The sequence below is a fragment of the Nerophis lumbriciformis genome, linkage group LG05 (assembly GCF_033978685.3).
Source record: "Nerophis lumbriciformis linkage group LG05, RoL_Nlum_v2.1, whole genome shotgun sequence".
NCBI classification, from domain to species: Eukaryota; Metazoa; Chordata; class Actinopteri; order Syngnathiformes; family Syngnathidae; genus Nerophis; species Nerophis lumbriciformis.
Genome location: NC_084552.2, coordinates 13,450,248 through 13,473,241, shown reverse-complemented (window position 1 = coordinate 13,473,241; position 22,994 = coordinate 13,450,248). Strand labels below are relative to the sequence as shown.

The 22,994-nt window shown below is 40.3% G+C and overlaps 2 protein-coding genes across 7 annotated transcripts in view; one reads left to right on the top strand and one right to left on the bottom strand.

The window, feature by feature from the left end:
* The window catches only part of osbpl8 (oxysterol binding protein-like 8), a 1,018,260-nt gene that overhangs the window by 196,441 nt on the left and 798,825 nt on the right, over nt 1-22,994 (bottom strand). For 4 of the 6 annotated variants that reach the window (XM_061961262.2, XM_061961256.2, XM_061961258.2 and 1 more), the window contains exon 1: nt 9,913-10,158. The exons of 1 other annotated variant lie outside the window; for it this stretch is intronic. The gene's annotated coding sequence lies outside the window, so the exon portion shown is untranslated. Of the gene's footprint in view, nt 1-9,912; nt 10,159-12,822; nt 12,964-22,994 lie in introns of those variants that run through there. One more of the 6 variants, XM_072913150.1, reaches the window with a different exon arrangement.
* zdhhc17 (zDHHC palmitoyltransferase 17) overlaps nt 18,389-22,994 on the top strand; it is a 133,740-nt gene continuing 129,134 nt past the window's right edge. Inside the window, exon 1 of the mRNA XM_072913151.1 lies at nt 18,389-18,469. Within this exon, the coding sequence (XP_072769252.1) occupies nt 18,407-18,469 (63 nt within the window). The 5' untranslated portion in view covers nt 18,389-18,406. The remainder of the gene's footprint in view (nt 18,470-22,994) is intronic.

Below are 22,994 nucleotides of genomic sequence, written 5' to 3'. Positions count from 1 at the left end.
CCGTACCTTGGAGACATCATGCCTCGTCGGTGTGTTGTCGGAGGGTGTAACAACACGAACAGGGACGGATTCAAGTTGCACCAGTGGCCCAAAGATGCAAAAGTGGCCAGAAATTGGACGTTTGTTCCGCACACTTTACCGACGAAAGCTATGCTACGACAGAGATGGCAAGAATGTGTGGATATCCTGCGACACTCAAAGCAGATGCATTTCCAACGATAAAGTCAAAGAAATCTGCCGCCAGACCCCCATTGAATCTGCCGGAGTGTGTGAGCTATTCAGGGACAAAGGACCTCGCTAGCACGGCAAGCAATGGCGGCAGTTTGTTCCCGCAGACAATCTAGCTAAACCCCCTATCGACCCTAGCTTCCCTGGCCTGCTGACATCAACTCCAAAACTGGACAGATCAGCTTTGAGGAAAAGAGCGCGGATGAGGGTATGTCTACAGAATATATTAATTGATGAAAATTGGGCTGTCTGCACTCTCAAAGTGCATGTTGTTGCCAAATGTATTTCATATGCTGTAAGCCTAGTTCAGGGGTCGGCAACCCAAAATGTTGAAAGAGCCATATTGGACCAAAAATACAAAAACAAATCTGTCTGGAGCCGCAACAAATTAAAAGCCATATTACATACAGATAGTGTGTCATGAGATATACATTGAATTGAGATTAAACTAAAATGACCTCAAATATAGCTACAAATTAGGCATAATGATGCAATATGTACATATAGCTAGCCTAAATAGCATGTTAGCATCGATTAGCTTGCAGTCTTGCAGTGACCAAATATGTCTGATTAGCACTCCACACGAGTCAATAACATCAACAAAACTCACCATTGTGCATTCATGCACAACGTTAAAAGTTTGGTGGACAAAATGAGACAGAAAAAGAAGTGGCATAAAACACGTCCTCGAAAGTTATACATGTAAACAAACTACGGTGAGTTCAAGGACCGCCAAAATTAGTGGGACAAAACGGCGCTCGCCAAATACTTGAGTCAGTGAAGCATTTTTAATATAAACAGTGTGCTTTATAACAATTAGGGAGGTTTGTGTCATGTTTGTCCTCCTACAGAAACCAAATTAAAACAAAAAATATATTTATTTCCCCTCATCTTTTTCCATTTTTCATAAATTTTTGAAAAAGCTCCAGAGAGCCACTAGGGCGGCGCTAAAGATGCGGCTCTAGAGCCGCGGGTTGCCGACCCCTGACCTAGTTCATAGTTGTTAGTTTCCTTTAATGCCAAACAAACACATACCAATCGTTGGTTAGAAGGCGATCGCCGAATTCGTCCTCGCTTTCTCCCGTGTCGCTGGCTGTCGTGTCGTTTTCGTCGGTTTCGCTTGCATACGGTTCAAACCGATATGGCTCAATAGCTTCAGTTTCTTCTTCAATTTCGTTTTCGCTACCTGCCTCCACACTACAACCATCCGTTTCAATACATTCGTAATCTGTTGAATCGCTTAGGCCGCTGAAATCCGAGTCTGAATCCGAGCTAATGTCGCTATAGCTTGCTGTTCTTTCCGCCATGTTTGTTTGTGTTGGCTTCACTATGTGACGTCACAGGAAAATGGACGGGTGTTTATAACGATGGTTAAAATCAGGCACTTTGAAGCTTTTTTATGGATATTGCGTGATGGGTAAAATTTTGAAAAAAACTTCGAAAAATATAATAAGCCACTGGGAACTGATTTTTAATGGTTTTAACCATTCTGAAATTGTGATAATGTTCCCCTTTAATGGTGTCCTTGTACCGTAGCCTTGGCCTCCCTCGGTTTCGTTTCCCTTCCTCCAGCTGTGAGTAGAGCAGATGCCGAGGGAAACGCTCGTGACTCATTATCGCTACATGCCCGACCCATCTCAGGTTCGTTTGGGTTAAGATGTTATCCATCGATGGCAGTCCAGCACGACTTAGGACCTCTGTGTTCGGGATTTTGTCTCTCCAGGAGATGTCCGTGATGGTCCGAAGGTGGCACATCATGTAGGCATGAAGTTTTCTGACTTGCAACCTGTTCTGCAGTGGTTCTCAACCTTTTTTCAGTGATGTACCCCCTGTGAACATGTTTTTAATTCAAGTACCCCCTAATCAGAGCAAAGCATTTTTGGTTGAAAAAAAAGAGATAAAGAAGTAAAATACAGCACTATGTCATCAGTTTCTGATTTATTAAATTGTATAACAGTGCAAAATATTGCTCATTTGTAGTGGTCTTTCTTGAACTATTTGGAAAAAAATATATAAAAATAACTAAAAATTTGATGAAAAATAAACAAGTGATTAAATTATAAATAAAGTTTTCTACACATAGAAGTAATCATCAACTTAAAGGGGAACATTATCACCAGACCTATGTAAGCGTCAATATATACCTTGATGTTGCAGAAAAAAGACCATATATTTTTTTAACCGATTTCCGAACTCTAAATGGGTGAATTTTGGGGAATTAAACGCCTTTCTATTATTCGCTCTCGGGAAGCAATCCGCCATTTTCTCTCTTTCGTCGGTGTGTTGTCGGAGGGTGTAACAACACAAACAGGGACGGATTCAAGTTGCACCAGTGGCCCAAAGATGCGAAAGTGGCAAGAAATTGGACGAAATTTGTTCAAAATACGAGGGTGTGGGGAAAGCCGACGAAAATGGTCGGTCGTTTGTTCCGCACACTTTACCGACGAAAGCTATGCTACGACAGAGATGGCAAGAATGTGTGGATATCCTGCGACACTCAAAGCAGATGCATTTCCAACGATTAAGACAAAGAAATCTGCCGCCAGACCCCCATTGAATCTGCCGGAGTGTGTGAGAAATTCAGGGACAAAGGGCCTCGGTAGCACGGCAAGCAATGGCGGCAGTTTTTTCCCGCAGACGAGCGAGCTAAACCCCCTGGATGTCTTGGCTCACACCGTCCCTTATGCCACCGAAGATGATCAAGAGAAGAATATCGACCCTAGCATCCCTGGCTTGCTGACATCAACTCCAAAACTGGACAGATCAGCTTTCAGGAAAAGAGAGCGGATGAGGGTATGTCTACAGAATATATTAATTGATGAAAACTTTATTCATTACTCGCGGTTTTACGTAAATTATTATACATAAACTGTGTTTATCAATAATTTAGCTTAAAAACATTTATTTTTCTCAATCATTCGAGTACATTCGGGTAGTCTTGTGTAATGCAGTATTTTGTGTCTATTTAGGTATGGTTAACCTGAGTGCTGAAATCGTGGAAAAATATATGTTCTTAGCGCGCCTGAAATGGGCTGTCTGCACTCTCAAAGTACATGTTGTTGCCAAATGTATTGCATATGCTGTAAACCTAGTTCATAGTTGTTAGTAATTATCTTATCAGACAGTGTTAAGCCGCTGAAATCCGAGTCTGAATCCGAGCTAATGTCGCTATACCTTGCTGTTATTTCCGCCATGTTTGTTTGTATTGGCATCACTGTGTGATAGAGATGCGCGGTTTGCGGACACAACCGCGGAGTCCGCGGATTATCCGCGGGTCGGGCGGTTGAAATAAAAAAAAATTAGATTTTAAATAGATTCAGGCGGGTGGCAGTTAAACCAATTCGGAAATATATATACATAGTTAAATGTTGTTACCCACATACGAAAAACGAGCAGGCACCTGCAGCATATGCCACAACAGAAGAAGAAAAAAAAAAGAGATGGCAACGCCGGCAGCAAACGTGGTACACGACAAACTAAAAAAGGGAATACTAAAGACCAGGGGAAAAAAAGGCCAGAAAAGTTCAGCGTGGACTCGTTTTTATGAGGTTGTAAATCAAGATGATAGTAATGCTGGCTACGTGATTTGCAAGAGCTGCGACGCTGTTTATGTCTACGACAGTCACAAAACCAGGACATCTAACATGGTGCATCACATTTGTGCAAAACCCCGAACCTCAAACCTCTCACAAACACCCTGAGCATGAGCAGTTTCGTCCGCCGTGATCCCAGAAGAGTGCCACAGGATGTTAAAACAAGATAGAACGCAGCTGCCTGCAGCAGTTTGAGTGGCGCTAGCGCGCTTGGAGGTGCGCTCAGCGCGGCTCCCAGATGATTGCGCACTGGTGTGCGTCTGGGCCGTGACAGCGTGGCACGCATTGAATGTCTCTGCTCCATTGGATCAGTCTCCTTTCTTTAACAGGCAAAAGCTTTATAACCTCACTAATGCCTTGCATCGTCTATATTAGATATATAACAACGGGCGGGTGCGGTTTTGATTAAATATTAGTTCGGGTGGATGCGGATGGTTGACGACTTTTGTGATGCGGTTGCGGATGAAATAATTGCCTACCCGCGCATCTCTACTGTGTGACGTCACAGGAATATGGACGGGTGTATATAACGATGTTTTTTTAGGGATATTGCGTGATGGGCAAAATTTAGAAAAAAAACTTCGAAAAATAAAATAAGCCACTGGGAACTGATTTTTACTGGTTTTAACCCTTCTGAAATTGTGATAATGTTCCCCTTTAAAGTGCCCTCTTTGGGGATTGTATTAGAGATCCATCTGGATTCATGAACTTAATTCTAAACATTTCTTCACAAAAAAAGAAATCCTTAACATCAATATTTATGGAACATGTCCACAAAAAATCTAGCTGTCAACACTGAATATTGCATTGTAATGAATGGAATAGCCTACTTGATTTGATGTTCAGTTTATGAACTTACGTTCATATTTTGTTGAAGTATTATTCAATAAATATATTTATAAAGGATTTTTGAATTGTTGCTATTTTTAGAATATTTAAAAAAAAATCTCACGTACCCCTTGGCATACCTTCAAGTACCCCCAGGGGTACGCGTACCCCCATTTGAGAACCACTGCTGTAGAGGGTCCAAGTTTCAGCATCGTACAAAAGTGTAGCTCGCACAGATGCTCTGTACACCTTGCATTTGACGCAAATAGAGACATACCTGTTGTTCCAGAGTCTTTCCCTTAATTTCCCAAACGCAGCACTCGCTCTCCCCATCCTCAGTTTGATCTCATCATCAAGCTTGGCATTTCTGTCACTGTGCTTCCGAGGTACTTGAATGTCCGGCATTGCAAAAGTGGGTCTCCCATGACACAGACCTCCCCTGGTAGGGAGGATGTGGGCTCATATTTGGGTGGCTGGTACAAGCATTTAGTCTTCTTGATGTTTATTTTGAGGCTGAATTGACTAGCTGTTGCTGCAAACTTGTTCACAAGATCTTGTATGTCTTCAACACTGTCGTCCGCAAACAGCAATTCTCTCACAACCTTTACTCTTGTCTTGCTCTTTGCTCGAAGGTGAGCAACCTTGAACAGATCTGCATCTGTTCTTGTCCGGATGTAGACCCCCTTTGATGTGTCCTTGAAAGCAACCTGGAGCATGGCTGATAGGTAGAGTGAGAACAGGGTTGGTGCTAGAACACAGCCCTGCTTCACTCCATTGCTGACTGGGAAGTCCTTCGAGACAGATCCACCCAGTGCCACATTTGCCTGCATGTCCGTATGAAGCGCCTCAATAAGCTCAACAAACTTGTCTGTAAATTCGTACTTCTTGAGAACTTGCCACAATCCTTGCCTTGAAACCGTGTCGAAAGCTTTACTGAAGTCAATGAAGGCCACATAGAGCGCATAAAGTCATGAATGCTAAGCATGGGGTCCATTGCCAGGGTTAATGCAGTCAACATATATAAAATAAAAACTAAACAAGATAAGGCTCAGAATTGGTTTCTTAACAAAACCTTTCTACATATAAAGTGCAACATTTCCACATATAAAGTGCAACCTTAAACTGATTCAATTTGTTGCTCAGATTAAATAAAATGACAAAACTTTTCTTCTACAAACCCTGTTTCCATGAGTTGGGAAATTGTGTTAGATGTAAATATAAACCAAATACAATGATTTGCAAATCATTTTCAACCCATATTCAATTGAATGCACTACAAAGACAAGATATTTAATGTTCAAACTCATAAACTTTTTTTTTTTTTTTGCAAATAATAATTAACTTAGAATTTCATGGCTGCAACACGTGCCAAAGTAGTTGGGAAAGGGCATGTTCACCACTGTGTTACATGGCCTTTCCTTTTAACAACACTCAGTAAACATTTGGGAACTGAGGAGATACATTTTTTAGGCTTCTCAGGTGGAATTCTTTCCCATTCTTGCTTGATGTACAGCTTAAGTTGTTCAACAGTCCGGGGGTCTCCGTTGTGCTATTTTAGGCTTCATAATGCGCCACACATTTTCAATGGGAGACAGGTCTGGACTACAGGCAGGCCAGTCTAGTACCCAAACTCTTTTCCTTTGAAGCCACGTTGATGTAACACGTGGCTTGGCATTGTCTTGCTGAAATAAGCAGGGGCGTCCGTGGTAACGTTGCTTGGATGGCAACATATGTTGCTCCAAAACCTGTATGTACCTTTCAGCATTAATGGCGCCTTCACAGATGTGTAAGTTACCCATGTCTTGGGCACTAATACACCCCCATACCATCACACATGCTGGCTTTTCAACTTTGCGCCTATAACAATCCGGATGGTTCTTTTCCTCTTTGGTCCGGAGGACACGACGTCCACAGTTTCCAAAAACAATTTGAAATGTGGACTCGTCAGACCACAGAACACTTTTCCACTTTGTATCAGTCCATCTTAGATGAGCTCAGGCCCAGCGAAGTCGACGGCATTTCTGGGTGTTGTTGATAAACGGTTTTCGCCTTGCATAGGAGAGTTTTAACTTGCACTTACAGATGTAGCGACCAACTGTAGTTACTGACAGTGGGTTTTTCTGAAGTGTTCCTGAGCCCATGTGGTGATATCCTTTACACACTGATGTCGCTTGTTGATGCAGTACAGCCTGAGGGATGGAAGGTCACGGGCTTAGCTGCTTACGTGCAGTGATTTCTCCAGATTCTCTGAACCCTTTGATGATATTGCGGACCGTAGATGGTGAAATCCCTAAATTCCTTGCAATAGCTGGTTGAGAAAGGTTTTTCTTAAACTGTTCAACAATTTGCTCACGCATTTGTTGACAAAGTGGTGACCCTCGCCCCATCCTTGTTTGTGAATGACTGAGCATTTCATGGAATGTACTTTTATACCCAATCATGGCACCCACCTGATCCCAATTTGCCTGTTCACCTGTGGGATGTCCCAAATAAGTGTTTGATGAGCATTCCTCAACTTTATCAGTATTTATTGCCACCTTTCCCAACTTCTTTGTCACGTGTTGCTGGCATCAAATTCTAAAGTTAATGATTACTCAGTGGCCTAGTGGTTAGAGTGTCCGCCCTGAGATCGGTAGGTTGTGGGTTCAAACCCCGGCCGAGTCATACCAAAGACTATAAAAATGGGACCCATTACCTCCCTGCTTGGCACTCAGTATCAAGGGTTGGAATTGGGGGTTAAATCACCAAAAATGATTCCCGGGCGCGGCCACCGCTGCTGCCCACTGCTCCCCTCACCTCCCAGGGGGTGATCAAGGGTGATGGGTTGAATGCAGAGAATAATAATTTCGCCACACCTAGTGTGTGTGTGACAATCATTGGTACTTTTATTATTTGCAAAAAAAAAAATGTTTATCAGTTTGAACATCAAATATGTTGTCTTTGTAGCATATTCAACTGAATAATTTACATCTAACACAATTTCTCAACTGCAAGGAACCGAGAAAATAGCAGCAACTGTACCGTGACGGCCCTACCGTACTGTGTTTATTAGGGTTGTAACGGTACGTGTATTTGTATTGAACCGTTTCGGTACGGGGGTTTCGGTTCGGTTCGGTTCGGTTTGAAGGTGTACCGAACGAGTACACATGCTGGCAACGACCGGGCTAGGACAACATGTAAAAGCCAGAGCTGGAAGACCCTCCTGTCTCGTTAAGATCTCCCGTTTGGGAACACTTTGGCTGCACGATACAACAATGGAGGACGGAGGTTTCACCCTTCACTCTACCCGGCAGTGGGTCTCCACAGCTCCGGACTCCAGGGTAAATGACGAGTCCGGCGATTAGTTGCAAAACGTGGCTTTATTGAGGTCTTGCACCCAGCCAATCCAACAATACACTAGCCACTCCCCGCACTCACGCTACCGCTCCCTCACCTCGCTCGCCCACACACTCACTCACATATTAAAGGGCCACACACACATACGCTACTCTCATAACACATCCTAACCCATTTGAAGCGTCACCACTGCATTCAAGCAGCCTCTCCTCGGCGAGTCAGGCAGGGCTAAAGCAATAACAAATGTTTTTATAGCAGCAGATATAAGACCATATTGCATTAAAAACTAGATTTTGACCCACTTCTATGGTGGAAGAACAATGAGCCCATATATCCTCTTACTGCCAAGTTAGCCAGGCTGGGGGGGGAGAAGAAAAGTTAATCTGAGGCTGAGTTGACTTGAAACTAGAGATGTCCGATAATATCGGCCTGCCGATATTTCGGCCGATAAATGCTTTAAAATGTAATATCGGAAATTATCTGTATCGTTTTTTTATTATCGGTATCGTTTGTTTTTTTGTTTTTTTTATTAAATCAACATAAACACAAGATACACTTACAATTAGTACACCAACCCAAAACAACTCCCTCCCCATTTACACTCATTTACACTCATTCACACAAAAGGGTTGTTTCTTTCTGTTATTAATATTCTGGTTCCTACATTATATATCAATATATATCAATACAGTCTGCAAGGGATACAGTCCGTAAGCACACATGATTGTGCGTGCTGCTGGTCCACTAATAGTACTAACCTTTAACAGTTAATTTTACTAATTTTCACTAATTAGTAGTTTCTATGTAATTGTTTTTATATTGTTTTACTTTCTTTTTTATTCAAGAAAATGTTTTTAATTTATTTTTTTTATGTTAATTTTATTTTTTTTAAAGGACCTTATCTTCACCATACCTGGTTGTCCAAATTAGGCATAATAATGTGTTAATTCCACGACTGTATATATCGGTATCGGTGGTTGATATCGGTATTGGTAATTAAAGAGTTGGACAATATCGGAATATCGGATATCGGCAAAAAGCCATTATCGGACATCCCTACTTGAAACTGTTTAATGTTGCACTTTTTATATGTAGAAGAACAATTTTGTTTAACCTGAGCAACAACTTGAGGCAGTTTAATGTTGATTAACGTGGACCCCGACTTAAACAAGTTGAAAAACTTATTGGGGTGTTACCATTTAGTGGTCAATTGTACGGAATATGTACTGTACTGTGCAATCTACTAATAAAAGTCTCAATCAATCAATCAAAAAAAGCACTTTATATCTAGAAAGGTTTTGTTAAGAAACCATTCTGAGCTTTATCTTATTTAGTTTTTATTTTATATATGTTGACCACATTAACCCTGGCAATGGACTCTGTGTGTATATGTATGTTATGCCATTGTTTACAAATTTGGTAAATAAATAACCAAAATTTTTTTATATTTTGTGGTTTTCTTATTGTACTGAAAATGAACCGAACCGTGACCTCTAAACCGAGGTACGTACCGAACCGAAATTTTTGTGTACCGTTACACCCCTAGTGTTTATAGAAGCTTAGATCGGGGTATGTTGTTTTTTTTTAAAGAGGAAAGACATTAATGTCTCTTGTTTTCATGTTAGCAATTATGCTCGCAATCTGGCGCGCAGGGTCAAGCCTGCGAGTTTATCAAAGTGCAGTAATCAATCGCGGGTTTTTGATACTTTGATTTAAAACGATAACACTTGATATCGGGAGTTTGATCGCGGTTATCGTTGTTACTTACATATTCGATGCAATGAAAACGATTATTATAACACTCTACAGTCTGCTCCTCTGCAGCGTAAACATTAGCCGTGTTAGCTGCCCATCTAGCAGCTGTTTAAAAAAATAAATAAAATAGTTTAATAGTGAAATGTGTGCATTTTGTCGTGTGTGGGCTCACCTGCGTGTTTCTTCACTCAAAAGCTGATGGAAGAGAAAATGCTGACTCCTTATTTCCGTATTTGAAGAAGCTTCGTCGGCTAGCTGGTAGCTTCTTTAAATGTGACAGGCGTTCTTCCTCGGTCGCTGCAGCCCGGCCAGGTACATTTTTACCCGCATTCAAGTCCACCAACGACTCAAATAAAATAATTAAATATTATTCAAATAAACAACGACAAGGATCAGGAAGGACTCGTTAGCTGCTGGTCCACAGAGGACAGAAGAATGACAACAAACAGTGCTATTTCCGGTTATTATTTCAAAATAAATATATGTTTGCGTTTAGTTCCCCTGCGACGACCTTTATTTCAAACTACAGTTATGTCACGCACGGAAAAAATAGTCTTCATTTTATTGTTCGCCACCCACACACGTTTAGGTTTCCTCCACACAGTTCGGCTTTATATCACTTTACTCTGAAAGTCCGGTTTTCAGTATCCTGTCTGTGCTGTTTTTCTTCCGGAACTTAAGTCCTTCCCTTTTTGGTGACAATTTGATTTTCCTGGTTCGACATGTATGGAGGTTAAATTGTGTCTTTTTTTACGAAACATTTTTATGAACACTGAATTTATGTAACTGAATTTTTTTGCCTTAGAATTTTGTGAACTGATTTTTATTTATTTTTTACATAAAATTATGCTGACAATTTCATGGAACAAAAATGTGCGAGCAAAATGTGTGTGTTTAAAAATGTGCTTTGTTAAAAAAAAAAAAAATCTGTGTAAAAAAATAAATGCGGAAAACTTCGGTGTGAAAAAAAATCTGCCCAGAAAAATTATGTGTAAAAAAATTAAGTGCAAAAATATTTGTTCAAGACCCACTTCCGGTCCTTTAAGACTGAAACACCTCACTGGGCTGCTTCTGAGACGAGATCGAATGTTTACCGATACTTTAGTTTTCGATTGCATATATATATATATATATATATATATATATATATATATATATATATATATATATATATATATATATATATATATATATATATATATATATATACTGTTTTCGAGCAACAAATAAGGGACAAGCGGTAGAAAAAGGATGGAGTATTTATTTTATTATTATTTTTACACAGTGATTTTTTTGCACTCCATTTTTACAAACTGACATTTAAAACACTAATTTATTTTTTTTAACAAACTTAATTTTTGTTATTTACTATAATTTAATAAATGCATTTTGTTAAAATTGAGTGTGCAAAAATTCAGAGTAAAAAAAAATCAGTGTGAAAAAAATTAATACAGAAAACTTCAGTGTAAAAAAAATGTATGTAAAGAAATTCAGTGGAAAAACTCAAGACCCACTTCCGGTCCTTTAAGACTAAAACTGCTTCAGTCTTAATTTAGTTAGTTTAGTGATTCTTGAGTTTTCGAGCAACAAATATTTATTTTATCATTATTTTTACACAGTGATTTATTTTTTTTGCCCTTAATTTTTACACAATGACATTTAAAACACTGTTGTTGTTTTTAAACAAACCGCATTTTTAAAAACACACGTTTTGCTCACGAATGTGTATGCATTGAAATGATAAATTATATAAATTCAGTGTCAAAAATAAAGCTTTCATAATAAAAAAACAAACAAACTGACGTCCACAGATATAAGTCTATATAATAATCATAAATGACTAAACAGGACCAACATCCATTAATTTTTTTGTAGCTTGCTTGGTAGTTATATTGTTGTCGATAACTAGACAATGCATTTATTTTTTTATATTTGTTTTGAAATGAATGACGATTTATGAAATTTGGTACATTTGGATGATTAAGAGTACAAAAGCCCTTAAATTGATATCTTTGTTAAAAACATTTAAAGTGATTTAGGTAGCCCTTTTTGTCTTTTTTTTCCCATATTTTTTTTATTATTATTATTTATTAATATTTAATACTCTATCTGTATTTGCTTGTGTTTTCTTTCCTTGACATGTTTTGCTGATGTCGTGATTTACTCAACCTTGATTGTTGGTTATGTTGAAAGTGCCTTGACTTTTGTGTGCATTATAAATGTATGTTTGTTGTTCAATAAAAAAAAAATATAAAAAAATAAATTAAATAAAGTAATTTGGTACCCGCCTTCCGCCCGAATGCAGCTGAGATAGGCTCCAGCAGCGGTAGAAAAAGGATGGATGGATGGCTCTTATAAGCAGACGCAGCATTGGCTGCTGTGACGCGAGAAATTCGGCCGCCATCTTGAAGTGGTAATGAGCCGGCGAGCAGCCTAACTGACAGGTCGAAAACAAAGATGGTGTTCAGCGTTTTCCTGCTCAAATGAGCGGACTGTTGAAAATAGGAATTGGGGGGATTACTTTTCACAAGTAAGATTTAACATTGACCTACTATTGGTTGTATTTTGTGAAAAGAATATTACCACAGAGATGAGAAGGAGCAAAGATCTTCACAAATCACAAATAAATCTTCTGGGGGAGGATGACCACCCTACAGGGGTTTGCTTTACAAACTTTCAGCCCCGCCTAAAACAAAATTCACCAGCCGCCACTGATTATGATGCATTCTCATTTTAGGCAAAGTATACGACAATACTTTCTTAAAAGTATAATTGTAACCCGGAATAAGTCTTCAAGGAACAATATTCAAATACTAACATTGTTGGGTAAAACAGAATTTGGTTTTATTCTGAATCCAGTGAAACAGATTGGTGGTTTTAGCTGATATAAAGACTTTCGGGTGTTTATATATGTTTATGTTGAAGTATTTGGCAGACGCTTTTATCCAAAGCGACATACATAAAAAACACATATAAAACAATCACTGTAAACATGATCATTTAAGGCAAGAATGTAATACAACATATCAATACAAAGTGCTAAGACAGAATAAACTCTCTGCTGCTGAAGCAACAGAGATACCTACTCAGTGGCCTAGTGGCTAGAGTGTCCGTCCTGAGATCGGTAGGTTGGGAGTTCAAACCCCGGCCGAGTCATACCAAAGACTATAAAAATGGGACCCATTACCTCCCTGCTTGGCACTCAGCATCAAGGGTTGGAATTGGGGGTTAAATCACCAAAAATGATTCCCGGGCGCAGCCACCGCTGCTGCCCACTGCTCCCCTCACCTCCCAGGGGGTGATCAAGGGTGATGGGTCAAATGCAGAGAATGATTTCGCCACACCTAGTGTGTGTGTGACAATCATTGGTACTTTAACTTTTAACTTTAACTTTTATACAGTCTATAGGTCCCGAAGCCTCTAAATCCCTCATCAGGACTCCTCTTCCTCCTATCCAGGAGATCGCAAAAAGCCGCTGCCTGACCAGGGCTCAGAAAATCTGCAGAGATTCCTCCCACCCCCACCAAGGACTGTTTTCACTGCTGGACTCTAGAAAGAGGTTCCGCAGCCTCCGTAGCAGAACCTCCAGGTTCTGTAACAGCTTCTTCCCTCAGGCCGTAAGACTCTTGAATGCATCATAATAATCCCCTCAATTCCCCCCAAAAATGGATGAACTCGCTGGAATATAAAGACAATATATCCATAAACGTGGATGCATATGCAAAAGTGCAATATATTTATCTGTACAGTAATCTATTTATTTATATCTGTACCTTATTGCTTTTTTATCCTGCACTACCATGAGCTAATGCATTTACATTTTGTTCTTATCTGTACTGTAAAGTTCAAATTTGAATGACAATAAAAAGGAAGTCTAAGTCTAAGTCAGTGGTTCTTAACCTGGGTTCGATCGAACTCTAGGGGTTCGGTGAGTCGGCCTCAGGGGTTCGGCGGAGGTCAAGACACACCCAACTCATCGTGAGAATAAAAACTTCTCCCTATTGGCATATTGTGAATACACCCAAACAATGTTCCCTCTAATTTCCATCTGATTTGCAGGTGTGTAATTTGTTGTGAGTTCATGCACTGTGTTGGTGGTAGCGGGAGTGTATTCAGTAGCGTCCCGGAAGAGTTAGTGCTGCAAAGGATTCTGGGTATTTGTTCTGTTGTGTTTATGTTGTGTTACGGTGCGGATGTTCTCCCGAAATGTGTTTGTCATTCTTGTTTGGTGTGGATTCACAGTGTGGAGTATATTTCTAACAGTGTTAAAGTTTGTTATACTGGCACTCTCAGTGTAGCATGTGTCGCTGTTAATAAAGTATGCGTTGCATTCACTCGTGTGTGCGTACAGAAGCCGCACATATCTTGTGACTGGGTCCAAACCATGTTACAATGACTGGAAAGCGGACGTGACGATAGCTCGAAGAGGACGTTAAAGACAGTGCATTTATGGCATGCCCCCAAGACTGTGGGTGGAAGAGATATAATGACTGATGAACACCTTCGTTGGATAATGAAGGTTGCCTCAGCTCAAAGCCTGAGCCCCGACATTAATGAACTAGCATCCGAGAAAAGATGGCAGGTATCTGGCTTGGGCACATCAGATTAGATCAGTGTGTTGCAAACTGAGCAGTTTAAAGTCCTGAATGGTTGGTTTATTCATTGTTATTTTATTTTCACAGTTATTAGCCTGTGGAAAAAGTTAATGTTGATATTTACCTCAGAAGGCTGCAAATAGAAAAGAGGCATTCAATTTTTATTTATATTGTATTTGATATGCCATTGATATTTTTTTAATTATGATTAGGGACCGCAATGTCCCTTTGGGACAGAGGACCCTATTGTAATTGTAAGGTTTTATTATTATTATTCCACAGCCTCTTTGAGCTGTAATTTGACCTCTTTAACATGCTTCAAAACTCACCATATTTGACACACACATCAGGACTGGCGAAAATTGCCATCTCATAAAAAAACCAAACCCCAAAACTCAAAATTGCGCTTGAGCACCCCCAAGGACAAAACAGTTTGTAACTTCCAGTAGGAATGTTTTAGAGACATGAAACAAAAACCTCTATGTAGGTCTGACTTAGACCTAGATTTCATACATTGACATCCTTCAGCAAAAATCAACAGAAAGTTGGCAATTCCCCCTTCAAAACAAAAGTTTGGTAAAAACAGTCACTTTTGCCTCTTTGAGCTGTAATTTGACTCCGTTAACATGCTTTAAAACTCACCAAACTGGACACACACATCAGGACTGGCAGAAATTCTGATCTAATAAAAAACCCAACCCCAAAACTCAAAATTGCGCTCTAGCGCCCCCTAGGAAGAAAACACAGACACAACTGCTCCTAGGAAGAAAACTCAGACAAAACTGCCTGTAACTTCCAGTATGAATGTCTTAAGAGACATGAAACAAAAACCACTATGTAGGTCTCACTTAGACCTAGATTTCATACATTGACATCCTTCAGCAAAAATCAACAGAAAGTTGGCAATTCCCCCTTCAAAACAAAAGTTTGGTAAAAACAGTCACTTTTGCCTCTTTGAGCTGTAATTTGACTCCGTTAACATGCTTTAAAACTCACCAAACTGGACACACACATCAGGACTGGCAGAAATTCTGATCTAATAAAAAACCCAACCCCAAAACTCAAAATTGCGCTCTAGCGCCCCCTAGGAAGAAAACACAGACACAACTGCTCCTAGGAAGAAAACTCAGACAAAACTGCCTGTAACTTCCAGTATGAATGTCTTAAGAGACATGAAACAAAAACCTCTATGTAGGTCTGACTTAGACCTAGATTTCATACATTGACATCCTTCAGCAAAAATCAACAGAAAGTTGGCAATTCCCCCTTCAAAACAAAAGTTTGGTAAAAACAGTCACTTTTGCCTCTTTGAGCTGTAATTTGACTCCGTTAACATGCTTTAAAACTCACCAAACTGGACACACACATCAGGACTGGCAGAAATTCTGATCTAATAAAAAACCCAACCCCAAAACTCAAAATTGCGCTCTAGCGCCCCCTAGGAAGAAAACACAGACACAACTGCTCCTAGGAAGAAAACTCAGACAAAACTGCCTGTAACTTCCAGTATGAATGTTTTAAGAGACATGAAACAAAAACCTCTATGTAGGTCTCACTTAGACCTAGATTTCATACATTGACATCCTTCAGCAAAAATCAACAGAAAGTTGGCAATTCCCCCTTCAAAACAAAAGTTTGGTAAAAACAGTCACTTTTGCCTCTTTGAGCTGTAATTTGACTCCGTTAACATGCTTTAAAACTCACCAAACTGGACACACACATCAGGACTGGCAGAAATTCTGATCTAATAAAAAACCCAACCCCAAAACTCAAAATTGCGCTCTAGCGCCCCCTAGGAAGAAAACACAGACACAACTGCTCCTAGGAAGAAAACTCAGACAAAACTGCCTGTAACTTCCAGTATGAATGTCTTAAGAGACATGAAACAAAAACCTCTATGTAGGTCTCACTTAGACCTAGATTTCATACATTGACATCCTTCAGCAAAAATCAACAGAAAGTTGGCAATTCCCCCTTCAAAACATAAGTTTTGTAAAAACAGTCACTTTTGCCTCTTTGAGCTGTAATTTGACCCCCTTAACATGCTTTAAAACTCACCAAACTGGACACACACATCAGGACTGGCAGAAATTGTGATCTAATAAAAAACCCAAACCCAAAACTCAAAATTGCGCTCTAGCGCCCCCTAGGAAGAAAACACAGACACAACTGCTCCTAGGAAGAAAACTCAGACAAAACTGCCTGTAACTTCCAGTATGAATGTCTTAAGAGACATGAAACAAAAACCTCTATGTAGGTCTCACTTAGACCTAGATTTCATACATTGACATCCTTCAGCAAAAATCAACAGAAAGTTGGCAATTCCCCCTTCAAAACATAAGTTTTGTAAAAACAGTCACTTTTGCCTCTTTGAGCTGTAATTTGGCCCCCTTAACATGCTTTAAAACTCACCAAACTGGACACACACATCAGGACTGGCAGAAATTGTGATCTAATAAAAAACCCAACCCCAAAACTCAAAATTGCGCTCTAGCGCCCCCTAGGAAGAAAACACAGACACAACTGCTCCTAGGAAGAAAACTCAGACAAAACTGCCTGTAACTTCCAGTATGAATGTCTTAAGAGACATGAAACAAAAACCTCTATGTAGGTCTCACTTAGACCTAGATTTCATACATTGACATCCTTCAGCAAAAATCAACAGAAAGTTGGCAATTCCCCCTTCAAAACATAAGTTTTGTAAAAACAGTCACTTTTGCCTCTTTGAGCTGTAATTTGACCCCCTTAACATGCTTTAAAACTCACCAAACTGGACACACACATCAGGACTGGCAGAAATTGTGATCTAATAAAAAACCCAAACCCAAAACTCAAAATTGCGCTCTAGCGCCCCCTAGGAAGAAAACACAGACACAACTGCTCCTAGGAAGAAAACTCAGACAAAACTGCCTGTAACTTCCAGTATGAATGTCTTAAGAGACATGAAACAAAAACCTCTATGTAGGTCTCACTTAGACCTAGATTTCATACATTGACATCCTTCAGCAAAAATCAACAGAAAGTTGGCAATTCCCCCTTCAAAACATAAGTTTTGTAAAAACAGTCACTTTTGCCTCTTTGAGCTGTAATTTGGCCCCCTTAACATGCTTTAAAACTCACCAAACTGGACACACACATCAGGACTGGCAGAAATTGTGATCTAATAAAAAACCCAACCCCAAAACTCAAAATTGCGCTCTAGCGCCCCCTAGGAAGAAAACACAGACACAACTGCTCCTCGGAAGAAAATTCAGACAAAACTGCCTGTAACTTCCAGTATGAATGTCTTAAGAGACATGAAACAAAAACCTTTATGTAGGTCTCACTTAGACCTACATTTCATATATTGACAACTCCCAGTAAAAATCAACAGGAAGTTTGCAATTCCCCCTTCAAAACAAAAGTTTTGTAAAAATCGGTCACCTTTTTTCAAACAGTATCTCCTCTGAGTGCGTTTGTCGTGTCGGCTTCAAACTAGCACAAGAGAGAGATTGAACCCTTCTGATTAAAAGTTGACCAAAGAGGTTTAATTACTGCTCCGGTTTGGATTTTATGTGCCGTCAAAGTCGGTCCCGTCCATCGCTGCTTGCAGCTTTAATTATTATTATTATTTGAAACTCGATTTTGCATGTCACTATAAAGTTATATAAGCCTTGCTTGTTCAATATTCAATGCAAAACTTGTTTGGGTCCCTATTAAAAGGTTAATTTGATCAACCTTGGCCCGCGGCTTTGTTCAGTTTTAAATTTTGGCCCACTCTGTATTTGAGTTTGACACCCCTGACTTATAAGATGTCTATGCATTTGGACATCTAGCGGCCTAATGAGGCATTGCAGGAACCCGGATACATGTACGAGGGGGACACCTAGCGGTACAAAAGGTTCCCTACACGGGCTGTTACAAGCTCGAAGCAGCTCTAAAAACTTGAATCATTACCGTAAAATTGTTTTTTTATTGTTGTCGGCGTATTAAAGCACTGCAAAAAAAAAAAGAATTTAGTTTGACGACTCCCTTTCCCCCCTCTCGCAGCCTCCCGTTTCCCACAATGCTTTGCGAAGCTGAGCAGGGAAGATGGCGGACGTCATGGAGGAGTACGAGAAAGAAGCTGGCTGCGTCCCTATCCTCCATCCGGAGGTATGTCAGCGGGGCATGTCGCCTCCGAGCGCGCACGCCGGCGTGCACGCCGCGCGGTGCATCGCAGGTCGGCGTGTGCGCTCGTCGGTCGTATCGCTCCGTTTTTTCTATTTGTTATTCTGGAAGAGCCGATGCCCCCCCCCCCCCCCTTCGCCCCCCTCATCGCCACCGGGGGGGGGGGGGGGCTAATAATGCTAACAATGCTAATGCGCTAAATGTAGCCCCCCCTCCTCCCCCTCCCCCCTGCTGCATTGCGAGTGCAACATTTGTGTTATGTCCACAATTAATTCTTCATATTCCGTCCTTAAATGTGTCAAGTGTCGCGTGTGGAGCAGGTCATTGTTAATCCTTGCAGGCTACATAATGTTGTTAGCTCGTACTAATCACCGTCAAAGTGTTCATTATAATGTCTTATACTTGTTATTTCACCACCGTGTCATATCTGCAATATGCTCGCGTTGTGTTATAATCCCAACATATTGTCATGGTTATCAATCAGGGGTGGATCGATTTCAATATCGGTAGAATCTACATCTAAGGTAGTATTGGTATCAGTATCGGATCGATTGTCGATATTCACATGTTGTTTGCAAACCCATTGATTAAGTCAACAATAGGCTCTTGCTTTTGTTTACTTCGAAACTCAACTTTATTGTAAACAAATACTCGTAAGAGACCATCAATCAATCAATCAATCAATGTTTATTTATATAGCCCTAAATCACGAGTGTCTCAAAGGGCTGCACAAGCCACAAAGACATCCTCGGCTCAGAGCCCACATAAGGGCAAGGAAAAACTCACAACCCAGTGGGATGTCAATGTGAATGACTATGAGAAACCTTGGAGAGGACCGCAGATGTGGGTGACCCCCCGCCCCCCCATAATAGTGAGAGTCCAGTCCATAGTGGATCTAGCATAATATTGTGAAAGTCCAGTCCATAGTGGATCTAACATAATAGTGAGAGTCCAGTCCATAGTGGATCTAACATAACATTGTGAAAGTCCAGTCCAAAGTGGATCTAACATAACATTGTGAAAGTCCAGTCCATAGTGGATCTAACATCATAGTGAGAGTCCAGTCCATAGTGGATCTAACATAACATTGTGAAAGTCCAGTCCATAGTGGATCTAACATAATATTGTGAGAGTCCAGTCCATAGTGGATCTAACATAATAGTGAGAGTCCAGTCCATAGTGGATCTAAAATAACATTGTGAAAGTCCAGTCCAAAGTGGATCCAACATAACATTGTGAAAGTCCAGTCCATAGTGGATCTAACATCATAGTGAGAGTCCAGTCCATAGTGGATCTAACATAACATTGTGAAAGTCCAGTCCATAGTGGATCTAACATAATATTGTGAGAGTCCAGTCCATAGTGGATCTAACATAATAGTGAGAGTCCAGTCCATAGTGGATCTAACATCATAGTGAGAGTCCAGTCCATAGTGGATCTAACATAACATTGTGAAAGTCCAGTCCATAGTGGATCTAACATAATATTGTGAGAGTCCAGTCCATAGTGGATCTAACATAATAGTGAGAGTCCAGTCCATAGTGGATCTAACATAATAGTGAGAGTCTAGTCCATAGTGGATCTAACATAATATTGTGAGAGTCCGGTCCATAGTGGTTCTAACATAATAGTGTGAGAGTCCAGTCCATAGTGGATCTAACATAATAGTGAGAGTCTAGTCCATAGTGGATCTAACATAATATTGTGAGAGTCCAGTCCAAAGTGGATCTAACATAATAGTGAGAGTCCAGTCCATAGTGGATCTAACATAATATTGTGAGAGTCCAGTCCATAGTGGATCTAACATAATATTGTGAGAGTCCAGTCCATAGTGAATCTAACATAATATTGTGAGAGTCCAGTCCACAATGGATCTAGCATAATATTGTGAGAGTCAAATCCATAGTGGATCTAACATAATAGTGAGAGTGCAGTCCATAGTTGATCTAACATAATATTGTGAGAGTCCAGTCCATAGTGGATCTAATATAATAGTGAGAGTCCAGTCCATAGTGGATCTAACATAATATTGTGAGAGTCCAGTCCATAGTGAATCTAACATAATATTTGTGAGAGTCCAGTCCATAGTGGATCTAGCATAATATTGTGAGAGTCCAGTCCATAGTGGATCTAACATAATAGTGAGAGTGCAGTCCATAGTGAATCTAACATAATATTGTGAGAGTCCAGTCCATAGTGCATCTAACATAATATTGTGAGAGTCCAGTCCATAGTGGATCTAACATAATATTGTGAGAGTCCAGTCCATAGTGGATCTAGCATAATATTGTGAGAGTCCAGTCTATAGTGGATCTAACATAATATTGTGAGAGTCCAGTCCATAGTGGATCTAACATAATATTGTGAGAGTCCAGTCCATAGTGGATCTAACATAATAGTGAGAGTCCAGTCCATAGTGGATCTAACATAATATTGTGAGAGTCCAGTCCATAGTGGATCTATCATAATAGTGAGAGTCCAGTCCATAGTGGATCTACCATAATAGTGAGAGTCCAGTCCATAGTGGATCTAACATAATAGTGAGAGTCCAGTCCATAGTGGATCTAACATAATAGTGAGAGTCCAGTCCATAGTGGATCTAACATAATAGTGAGAGTCCAGTCCATAGTGGATCTAACATAATAGTAAGAGTCCAGTCCATAGTGGGGCCAGCAGGAGACCATCCTGAGCGGAGACGGGTCAGCAGTGCAGAGATGTCCCCAACCAATGCACAGGCGAGCGGTCCATCCAGGGTCCCGACTCTGGACAGCCAGCACTTCATCCATGGCCACTGGACCTGTGTCCCCCCCTCCACAAGGGAGAGGGGAGCAGAGGAGAAAGAAAAGAAACGGCAGATCAACTGGTCTATAAGGGGTCTATTTAAAGGCTAGAGTATACAAATGAGTTTTAAGATGGGACTTAAATGCTTCTACTGAGGTAGCATCTCTAACTGTTACCGGGAGGGCATTCCATAGTACTAGAGCCCCAATAGAAAACGCTCTATAGCCCGCAGACTTTTTTTTGGGCTCTGGGAATCACTAATAAGCCGGAGTTCTTTGAACGCAGGTTTCTTGCCGGGACATATGGTACAATACAATCAGCAAGATAGGATGGAGCTAGACCATGTAGTATTTTATACCTCAGTAGTAAAACCTTAAAGTCACATCTTAAGTGCACAGGAATGCATGACCATGTTTGTTATTGTGTTGTACAAGTGGGAATCTTTAAGCACCTCACGACTCGGTTGCGATCCGGGGGCCACAATTCTGCTATAAATCAATTATATGTGCATATTTCATGATTGTTAATATATTCTAGTTTTATATTTTTGAATTGTGTTATTATCAATTATGTTCCTGAGCCCATGTGGTGATGTCCTTTACACACTGATGTCGCTTTTTTATGCAGTACCGCCTGAGGGATCTAAGGTAACAGGCATTCAATGTTTATTCCGCTTACGTGCAGTGGTTTCTCCAGATTCTCTGAACCCTTTGATGATATTACGGACCGTAGATGGTGAAATCCTCTTAATTCCTTGCAATAGCTGGTTGAGAAATGTTTTTCTTAAACTGTTCAACAATTTTCTCACGCATTTGTTGACAAAGGGGTGACCCTCGCCCCGTCCTTGTTTGTGAATGACTGAGCATTTCATGGAAGCTGCTATTATACCCAATCATGACACCCACCTGTTCCCAGTTAGCCTGTTCACCTGTGGGATGTTCCAAATAAGTGTTTGTCAGTTTTTTTTGCCACTTGTGCCAGCTTTTTTGAAACATGTTGCAGGCATCAAATTCCAAATGAGCTAGGGCTGCAACAACTAATCGATTAAAATCGATTATAGAAATAATATAATAATAATTTAGTCATCGATTCGTTGGATCTATACTATACGCATGGGCAGAGGCTACTTATATATATTTTTTTTATATAAACCTTTATTTATAAACTGCAACATTTACAAACAGCTGAGAAACTGTTTGCTGTTTTTTTTCCAATAAAATACTGGAAAGGATAGAAATGTAGTTTGTCTCTTTTATCCGATTATTAATTGATTAATCGAAGTAATAATCGACAGATTAATCGATTATCAAATTAGTTGTTAGTTGCAGCTCTAAAATGAGCTAATATTTGCAAAAAATAACATAGTTTTCCAGTCCGAACGTTAAGTATCTTGTCTTTGCAGTCTATCCATCCATCCATTTCTACTGCTTGTCCCTTTTGGAGTCGCGTGGGGTGCTGGAGACTATTTCAGCTGCATTCGAGCGGAAGGCGGGGTAAACCCTGGACAAGTCGCCACCTCATCACAGCTTTGCAGTCTATTCAATTGAATATAAGTTGAAAAGGATTTGCAAATCATTGTATTCTGTTTTTATTTACCATTTACACAACGTGACAACTTCACTGCTTTTGGGTTTTGTAGTTTTCCTAGTTGCCATGGGTGCTGATTTCCTGCACCTGTTTCTGAATAGTGGTCGGGACGCTCACCTGAAAAACGGCTGGACTCACTATC